The 9,902-nt window shown below is 45.5% G+C and overlaps 1 protein-coding gene across 2 annotated transcripts; it reads left to right on the forward strand.

Annotated features, from left to right (window-relative positions):
* The first annotated feature begins 1,374 nt into the window (after positions 1-1,374).
* On the forward strand, positions 1,375-7,828 carry NUDT9 (nudix hydrolase 9). 2 transcript variants are annotated; one of them, XM_041479953.1, is made up of 8 exons: positions 1,375-1,510; positions 2,703-2,939; positions 3,951-4,046; positions 4,551-4,637; positions 5,526-5,637; positions 5,807-5,953; positions 6,202-6,286; positions 7,237-7,828. In XM_041479953.1, the coding sequence occupies exons 2-8, from the start codon at positions 2,746-2,748 to the stop codon at positions 7,410-7,412; spliced, it is 897 nt and encodes a 298-aa protein (XP_041335887.1). In that variant the 5' UTR covers positions 1,375-1,510; positions 2,703-2,745; the 3' UTR covers positions 7,413-7,828. The 2 variants fall into 2 exon arrangements, with proteins under 2 accessions (XP_041335887.1, XP_041335878.1); XM_041479944.1 differs by lacking the exon at positions 1,375-1,510 and adding an exon at positions 1,740-2,087.
* Positions 7,829-9,902: the final 2,074 nt, after the last annotated feature.

The following is a 9,902-nucleotide window of genomic DNA, read 5'->3' on the forward strand; positions in this document are numbered from 1 at the left end:
CACTGCAGCCCTGTACACTTTGGGAGAGCGGTGCCATGCCTCCTCCCACCCCTCCAACATCTGATTTTAGGCATAATGGGTACCATGAACAGACAATGAAAATGTTCAACACTATTTTCCCTGTTTATCCATCCTCTCATTCAGCTTGTCTCAGGTTTGGTGTATTTTTGTTTGTGGAGGGCTGGGTTGCGTTTTGCAGCTTCATGATGAACTCCATTGCTGAGCCAGTGTGTCAGAAACAGGAAACACAGCCTCTCATCCACCCTGTTGCACCTACGCCCAGCACTTGGCCTGGATTCCTTCAGAATGCCATGTTGCATGTTTGTATCTGCCCATCCTCCACCTGCCACGGCATTTTTGCATTCCAGTCAAATCATCTGAAATAAAGAGCTTGGGCCAGTGTAAACATTTAGAGGTGCCATCTACGTGTGCAGCTGCCCAGAGGGCAGCCGGGCTCACACACAGCCCGGCACAGGGATGCTGCTGATGAGAGTGCAGAGAAAACACATCTCCCAGCAATGCACTCAAAACACCCGAGGCTACAGAGAGAACAAGTGAAGGCAGACCTGCTCCTCTTTGCAAACAGCCTTCTGGTCTCAGCGGGCTTTCTCCTCCAGCCCAGGCAGCAGCTCCAGCAGCAGCTTCCCGAGCACTTCTTTCCCTCTCGCAGGTGTTCTGCCGGGTGCCACCCGCTCCCTCCCGAGTAGCACCGAGTGACTGTGGGACCAGAGCCCCACATCCTCTGCTGCAAGCGGGGCCAAACCCTTTCCTGGCGCTCGGCATCCCAGCCGGAGGAGCCAAGCGGGACCCGATGGGAGCGGGCTGGAAGGGGCTGGGCGATGGGGGTGCAATGTGGTGCTGCCCTTCTCACGCCCCTAAATCCCCCGTGGACTCGGAGGTCACACGGAGTGAGGACATGAGTGTGTCCATTACCTTATTGATGTCCCACAGAACCAGCCTGCTCTGGCGCTTGGCGAACTCCAAGGCGGTCGCTCTCCCGACGCCATGGCCAGCGCCCGTGATGAGCACCAGCTCCCCGCTGAGAGACTTTCTCCTCACAGGCACGAACAGCTTCACAAAAGCCTCCAGGTAGGAGTAGAGGAGCGTGGCCAGGAATAGGAGAAGCTCCAGAAACAGATTCATTGTTTCCCTGGAGCTCCTCTGGCGCCCGAACTGCGCTGGAGCCGCCAGCGCCGCCCGCCCCACAGCCTGCCGCGGCCACGCCGCCGGGTTCGGCGCCCAATCAGAGCGCGGCTGAGCGCGAGGCCGTGTCTGTGGGCGGTGCAAGGCCGCGGGCGTGAGGGGGCCGGGCTGCGCTCCGAACCGCATTCTCGGGCTCATCTTCCGGGTTCCGCGGGGGAGGGACAATAACATGGGAAATGGAGGTTCCTACCTTGGGTTAAGGTAGTTGATTAAAGTAAAAGATATAAAAGTGGAAAGGTTATTCTCTACTTCCCCGCGGGAAGCAGGGCTTCCGTACGAACGTCGGTCGCTCCGGAAGGCAAACACTGTAAATAACGAATGCTCTCCCTTCCCTTCCTTATGTTTTATGTCTGAGCTGACGTCATGTGGCATGGAATAACCCTTTGGTCGGTTTGGGTTAGCTGGCCTGGTTGTGTTCCCTTCCAGGATCTTGCCCACTGATATGGCTAGGAATGCTGAGGACTGAGCGCTGATGCTGTGGGAGCGCTGCCCAGCGGCAGCCAAAACACGGGTGTGTTATCAGCCCTTCCCTGAGTGCCAGTGCACGTCCCGGCACTGCGGGGCTGCCTTGGCTACGGAGCTCCGCCCCAGCCAGAGCCAGCACCGGGCGCTGCCATTGACGCCGCTCCCGCCAATGCGGGGCCCAGCTTGTATAAGCGCGCGGCGGCAAGAAGCGGGATCAAGGGGCGGCATCCTGCGTCGCCGGCCCAGCGCCCCGGCCAGGCCCCGGGGCTGAGGCGGGGCCGCGGCGGGGCCGCTCGCGGTGCAGTCGCGGCGGGGCCAATGCCGCTGCTGGCCGGAGCTCTGCCTCGGGTGGTGGTCGTGCTCTCGTTCTCCGTCCTGCTGAGGGTCCGGGGCGCTGCCCAGCGCCGCCCCGCCCACAGGTACTGCGGGCTGTGGAGCCGCGGGAGCCCGGATCGGGCCCCGGTGTCGCTGCCAGCGGTCGGCGGCCTGTTCCGCCGGGAGCAGCCGCCTGATGGCTCGGCCGAGATCCCGGGGCTGCCGTACACCCCCCGCCCGCCGAGGGGGAGCTTGGCCGGAGTGTGCAGTGTCCCTTTGGGGGAAAGGCAAGCGGGGCTGTCCCTTAAAGTGATGTAATTATTGGAAAGTGCAAGAGTGGTTTTGCTCTTTCCCACGTTTCTGTTAAAGGTTTTTGTTGTGAACTTCAGGCGTTTTGTGAGTTGAATGTTAGAAGGAATTTCTTCTAATTTCATTAGACGTTGGAATGGGCTGCACAGGGAGGTGGTGGAATCACCATCTCCAGAGGTGTTCATGGAAAGACTGGACATGGTGCTCCAGTGCCACGGTTGAGGTGACACGACGGTATTTGTTTATAGTTTGGCCCCAGTGATCTCAAAGGTCTTTTCCAACCTAATTGTTTCTGTGAAAGAGCTGAGTCTATTCCACTTGCTGTATTGTATTTTAAAGACTGGGGATTAAAGAGCATGTTAAAACATAATGAATGAGATTTTTTTTGCTTTTTTTTTTTTTTCTTTTAGTAATGTATCTGCAAGCTGTTGGTCCCGTCTTCATCCTGTAAATATGTTCAACCGTTATAATGTGAAGTTCCACCACAGAAAAGCTCTTACCTCCCCATATCCAGGATCACATATTGAGCGTAGCCAAGTTCCTGAAGATAAAGTGGGCTGGCTGACTGAGTGGGAAGATTATGATCCTGTGGAGTACACTGCAAAGTCTGTTTTGGCCAGACCCAATTGGGCAGATCCCCAAATCAAGTGAGTGGAAATGGTGGCTCTTTTCCCCTGTGAACATGAAAGCAGGAACTAATCATGAATTGAGTTAGCAAGTTAACAAGAATGTGTGATTCTACAGTGATGTGTGGAAGTTAGAGAACTGAGTACTTGGATTGTTGTGAAGGTCTTTGATACATGATTTTACTGAGCTGGTGATTGAGATTGGAATAATGGACAGCTATTGATGCTGTGCATGTGTTTCTCTGTGTTGTGAGCTAAATAAAATCTAATTCTTAAGAATTTGGAAGAACATTTTAGTGATACACTTGTTTATTCATGGTTGGAATGTAACATGAAAAAAAGAAAGTGTAATTGTAGTTTTTGAAAGGAACACTCTGACTCAGGAAATGTGAAAGGTTGAACTAATTACAGATTTTTTTGTGATTGTGTAACAATGTGGGTGTCAGTTCTTCTGTCTTGAGTAACAAGGGATAAGAGAAGAGGCAAATAGCCTCATGGTGTGCCACGGGAGGTTTAGATTGGATATCACTAAAAACTTATTCACCAAAAAGTTTGTCAGGCACTGGAACAGGCTGCCTAGGGAACTGGTGGAAGCACCTCCACCATCCCTGGAGGCATTTAAAAGATATCTGGATGTGGCACACGGGGGCGTGGTTTAGTAGTGGGCTTGGCAGTGCTGCATTGAACTTGGTGATTTTAGGAGTCTTTTCCAATCAAAATGATTCTGTGATTTTACACCTCTAATCTTAACAAAAATACTTTTGAAACACTTTGTCTAAGTGAAGATTTAGAGAGATGCAATCTTAAATACTTTATTTCTGCACTTTTACCTACAGAACTAAATACAGAGGGACTGTAATCAGAAAAGGTTAGGACTTCATAGCCTCCTTTAGAAAAGGGAGGGCCTGCAACTCCAGTTCTGGTAAAAACTGCTCATCAACACACTCAAAGGGGTGTTGCTGGTCTGATGGCTGGCATACAAGCTTTTGTGTTTTGTAATTTGTCTCTATTAAATTCTTATTTGCCACACAGTGATGAAGATTTTTCTCCCAAATTCAATGAGAGAGATGGAGAAGTGGAGAGGAAGAGTCTGAATGGCTTGTATGTGGTCGAAAATGGGAGACCCCGGTGAGTGTGGGGTTTTTGTCTGTATATTCACTTCAATGGTGTAGTTTCAGTGCTCTTACAGGTCAGTCAGTTCCAATACATGGTACCTGCTAGGACAAAGCCAAGAGAGAAAAATGGAATTTAGTTTGATGAATCTAAGTTGGTGAATGAGAAAAACGTGTTATGTCTCTTGCCCTTTAAAGCATGTATGTGCTTTAACGCAAAATATGTGTTGCTGTCCTTCCCTTTTTTGTTATTTAATCTTGATTTGTTTGTTTGTTTGTTTTTTTTTAATTTGTTTAGGTTGGGTTTTTTTGTTTTGTTTTTCTTTTTTTGTAGAATGTTTTGAATGTGGGGAAATAAATACATTTAATGTGTTAAGGGTTTGGAAATTTAGCAGAAAATAAACTCCCTTTAGTTTCAGCTGGTCCTCAGAGATCAGAGGAGCTGGGTGTGGCTGGGCTTAATTTCCAGTTGGAACCAGTTCAGGACTACATGAATCATGTACTGTGGCATTAATTTCAGCAATCCAGCGGGAAGGACTGGCCTCACTGGCAGGGGATTGTTGGGGCGCTGGGGACCAAACCATGCTGCTGATCCTGTTGTAACCAGGTAAGGGGCAGGTAACTGCAAGGTATCCTGCAGTAGAGAAAAGACCTGTGCATTTTGCTTTTTTTCTGCTTTTCTGGGCAGGATATTACTTTTCATGGCCCTTTTCTCTGTGTGTTTTCTATGTGTAAGCTCATTCTGCTTTTGTTAATATCAGAAACACTAACTTAAACACTAGACTTAGTCTGTGATAGGAGGAGGTGGGGTTAGGATAATCTTTTTGTCACTGTACGGTTTGTTTTGATGTGCTTTTCCAGCAGGATGTGCGTACGTGATAACCATTTTACACAAAGTATTCAGAAAAGATTGTGTGGTTAACAGAAGTGTGAACTAGAAAGTGCCATGCTGAAGACAGAACCATTGTGGAAAATCATCCTGATGCATTTTACTTCTTCCGCTTTCCTGAAAGATGCCAATGCTACTGAGTTGCTTCCTTGAAAGTGAATGCTGGATTTCTTTTAATTTTAGTTTTTGTTTAGCTTTTTGCTCTGCCTGTTGGTAGTTCTTACTACTTTACTGGAGGCAATGGTGGCTGCTTGTGGCTTTGTCCTGGTACTGCTGCAGCTTGTGTGACCATTCTGTTCCAGCAGAAACATTCTCATCCTCTTAGTATGAATTAGCAAAAGTGCAGCTCAGAGAGCTTTCAGAGGAGCTGCTGCTACCAGCCTGGCTGCAGAAACATGCCTCATGGGCATTTTCTGCCCTTTTGGCTGAGGAAAACCCTCATTGTTCTGTCCTTGGTTGCAATCCTGCTGGATTTGTTGGTCGCCCCAATTGTTCATTCTCTGCTTTGTTTGTCACCACACGAAAGTTGCAGTGCCTTGCTCTTCCTCTCTCAGGCCCAGGAGTCAAGAAGTAGCACAACATATTCTTGTTTATCATTTTCTGCAGGTGGAAAAGGGATGGAAGTGGCAATAAAATTGCTCATCCAGTTTCTGGCAAGAACATCTTGCAGTTCGTAGCCATCAAGAGGAGAGACTGTGGGGAGTGGGCCATTCCAGGGGTAAGGGCAAAGCTTCAGAGGCAGCTGGCATTTCCCTGCTGGTGAAGCCATGAGGCAGATATGGCACATGTGTGATGCAAGTGGATGTGATATACTAAGAGCTTGGCGTTAAAATGTGTAGAATCTGAGGGACAGTACTTTTTTGTTTGTTTGTTTCCCCCCCTCTAAGGGGATGGTGGACCCAGGAGAGAAGATCACTGCTACTCTGAAGAGAGAATTTGAGGAGGAGGCCTTGAACTCTCTGCAGAAATCCCCTGAGGAGAAAGCAAAATTGGAGAAGCAGCTCCAGAAGCTGTTCAGCCAGGAACACTTTGTGGTGAGCTCTGTGTCTCTTGTGGTAGCCTTTTGAGCTGTACATGTAACTCATAGCTGTATGAAATCTGAAGAAGTGCAGCTGAAATGAAAATAAGTTGTGATGCTCATCTTCTTGGGGTGCAGGAAATTGAAGGGACTGTTGAAAACTCTGTAAGGGCAAATGTCTCAGAGAGAAAAGAAAAAGTATGACTGATTTCACCTCCTTTGTTTTGACACTGAGCTTGTTCTGGTTTGTTCGGGACCTTATAGGTGTACAGAGGATATGTGGATGACCCTCGTAACACTGATAATGCCTGGATGGAGACAGAGGCTGTGAACTATCATGATGAAACAGGTAAATATCTCCAGGCATGCTCTTAGTTGCCTTTTACTCCATATGTTTGTTTGAAATTGGGGCTGTTGTTGAGCTGAGCATGGCCGTGAAATCAGGGGAGCATGAAAGTCAGGTGTAAAATATGGGACTAGATTCTTAAATCGATCTGTTATCTCGGACTCCCATTTTTCACCTGTAAGGTAAATCAGTCTACTTAGATGCTTCAGATGTGTTCAAGCCAGAGACTTCATGCAATGACATTTCCACTGAATTTTGGATAGTAGGTGCCAGTTGTGAAGTTTCACATGTCACTGGTCCTATATTTATTGGTCCCCCAAAGTAGTGGAGATAGTGTATCTTTGGCCTCTGTTTCCAATACAGAATAGAAAAATATTTCCTTGGTTCTTGTCTATGAAGTCCTGAGATTCTTTTTAAAAACAGAGTGAACACTTGGGAAAAAAAAGCAATTCAGAAGCAAAGGCATCCCTTTTTAAAAACTAGTATTTTTTATTTTGGTGCCTTCAGTAAAATTTTAATTTTTTTTTTTTTCATAAGTGTATATAAGTTTCAGAATTCAGTTTGTCCTGTAGAATAGTATGTGAGAAAAGGAGCAATCAAATAAGCAAACAAGCAAAAATCCAGGCAGATGTATTGGCTAAACTTGGGGTAATAAGTACATGTTGTCATGATGGTTTCCAGTAACTTTTCATGCTGCTGGTGATATCCTAGGAACAATGACAGGGTGTTAACACCATTTCTGCCATTCAGATTTGCCTTAAAATAGTGCAAGTCTGAAAAAGATTTCTGGCACAGAATCAGTGAGAGATTTGGTTGTTTTTTCTCTGAGAAGCCATTGGAGGTTGCTGCCTGTGAAGGAGCATTGTGGAAGGGCGAAACTAATAGGATGTGAGAGGGGAAAAAACAGGAAGAAAATATGCAATAGCATGTTCTAACTCTTGTTTTGTGAACAGGTGAGACAATGGATAACTTGCCTCTGGAAGCAGGTGATGATGCTGGAGTTGTGAAGTGGGTTGACATCAGTGAGAAGCTTGAGCTGTATGCAAGTCACAGCTACTTCATCAAGCTGGTGACTGAGAAACGGGGAGCCCACTGGAGTGAGGATCCTGGCTCTGAGTGCCACAAGTGAATGGAAACTGGGAACAGACAGACTCTGAGAGGAAAATATGTTTTCCAGTCTTAAAATAGATGTCCTTGTCATCCTCAGTGAAAATTCTGTGAAATTCAACTGGGATAAACACTGGACAGTGATAAACAGAGGCTTTTTCAGAGACTTCGGATTGCTTCTTTTGATTTCTTAGTTAGTGTGAAATGAGAAGAATGTGGAGCTCTTGCTTTGCTTTCTTGGCTTCATTATTTGCAGCTGTTTCATAATGTCTGCAGATCTGCATGGCAGCACTGGCATTCTGACTGGTGGTAGTTCACAGGCTCTTTATTTTTGCACTGATTCCTTTCAGGAATATGAATCTGTAAGGAATGAGAGACTTGTAGGATAACTTGAATAATTACTTAAGTGCTGCATAATAAAGTGAAATTTCTGAGTCATTTCACTTAACCTATCTTTGCAGGGATTTTCCACTTTGAGAGATTAGTTTTCACATTCAATTACTTTTTAGTTTACAGTGTGGCTGGGATTCACATCAGAATGTATGACTGTGCCTCTGTGTCAAAAGAAATCGTGACTGATTTGAGGAGCTGAATTTTGTGGTTCCTTCTCTTCCAATGGCTTATGGGGTACAGTACAGCTGTTCTGGAGACTGCATCATAAACAGAATCACTGGAAAGAGCAACCTTGAAGTATAATCTTGTAAATTGTGCTGGTTTCTTACCCTACAGGTGATGTGAATAACTTGCAGTCAGGAGGCTGATGGGGGCTTTCTGTGTAATTTATGCTGCTAACAGGGGCTGCACAGCAGTTGCTGACATTTCTCTCTGTGTTTTTAATCAATTGCTGTTAATTGTGTATTGGTATCAGGAGTTGGTGATAGTGATAGCTGAAAGTTGATGTTGAGACCTGAGGACTTCAGGAATTTTGATTCATGTGTTGAAGTAAGTTGGTGATAAATGTCATGGTCTGGAATTACCTTCTGTAACAGTACTGTGACACACTCATGCACTGTTGAGACTTTATCCACATCCTGCTTAACTGATTAATGGGTTTAGGACTTCCTCCTTTTCAACCCTACCCCTGCCTCCCAATTAGCTAGTGAAACCTGGAGGAGTTATGGGTGTTCATGCAGGAAACCCTGGGAATCTTGCAGAGTTATTAGTATGTTCTTTTCAAAGGAAAAGGTAATGTCAAAAGATATTAATTTTTCTTTCAATCCTTGCTCACCTCTTCCTGCCCATCTGATTTCTTCTGTGATGTGATGCATTGTGCAAAATAGACTCCCAGCAGTGTAGCTGGGTTTTGAAAGCATGACCACAAGAGCAGACCCTTCTTAGAGAGTCAGGGGATGTGGATCTGCAGTCTCTATATACAGTTTTTAATACTCTGTCTTGCATCAGAAAACCACAAAATGTCATGAATCATGACTTCTTCAGATGTTTTGGGTTATTAGTTTACTTCTCAGCTGATAAAAACTGCAGGGGTTTTTTTTTTTGGTTTTTTTTTTGTAACAACCCCTACTAATCCTTAGAGGACTGACAGGCTTGGCAGTGGAAATGTGTTACTAAAAGAGTATTTGTTGTTTATTTTTTCACTGTGGATATTCTAACTGTAGTGATGCTGGAGGAGTAGTCAGGTGATGATACTGAGAGTACTGAAGCTGCAAACTGAGAGCATAAATTCTTTTTCCTGAAGAAATGGAAATTTGTGGGTTAAAGTCATTACCTTTTGAGGCCATCTGTGTACTGACAGTGTACTTGCAGTTTGAGAGCTGTGCCACCCAACTCTGTGTGGGTTAAACAAAAAACAGAGCAAATAAGCAATAGGCTGCAGCCAGGCTGAAAAAGTGCTGTCAAAATTACTTTCTCTCCCAAGACATTTGAAGTCCCAGAGAAAGGATCTTTTCCAAATAGAACTAGCATAGAGAATGTGCTTTTGAGCATGCCATCCAGGTTGAGTTATTTACACACTGCTGTGTAATGTTGCAGAATGTGAAGGGAGCAACAAGTCAGGATTATGGAAAAAAACTGGCATTCCTAGGAAGTAATCTGTGGTTTGTGTAAGAAGTCCTTGTGTTGAAAATAATCACAGCTTAATTAATTGTATCCCAGGGCATCAGCCTGGTGTTGGACTATGATTATCAGCCTTTACTGGTTCAAGAGCAAATTAGCAGAGGGGGATGGGACTTCCACTATTTAAGCTACCAAAATAGCATTTCTGACTCCCATCTTCTTTTGTTTGGAGAAGTGATGTGGTTCAGGCAAAAGGTGTTTGCTGCTCATCCTTTGTAGGAGTAGCATTTGGGGCTTTTTCCTTAAAGCTGAATATGCCTGGAATGTTTTCAGTGAAGTGCTTACCTTAAAATCTCAAATTTGTGGGGACTCAGGAATAATCTCATCCTGTCCTGGGGTTTTTTTTATGCTTAAATTGTGCTTCTTTTGAGGAGAGAAAAAGATGGGCAAAGGCAAAAGAAACACAATTTTCTTCAACAAAGTTGTGACAAAACCCATA

This window comes from Pyrgilauda ruficollis, unplaced genomic scaffold (genome assembly GCF_017590135.1).
Source record: "Pyrgilauda ruficollis isolate IOZ18807 unplaced genomic scaffold, ASM1759013v1 scaffold114, whole genome shotgun sequence".
Classification (NCBI taxonomy): Eukaryota; Metazoa; Chordata; class Aves; order Passeriformes; family Passeridae; genus Pyrgilauda; species Pyrgilauda ruficollis.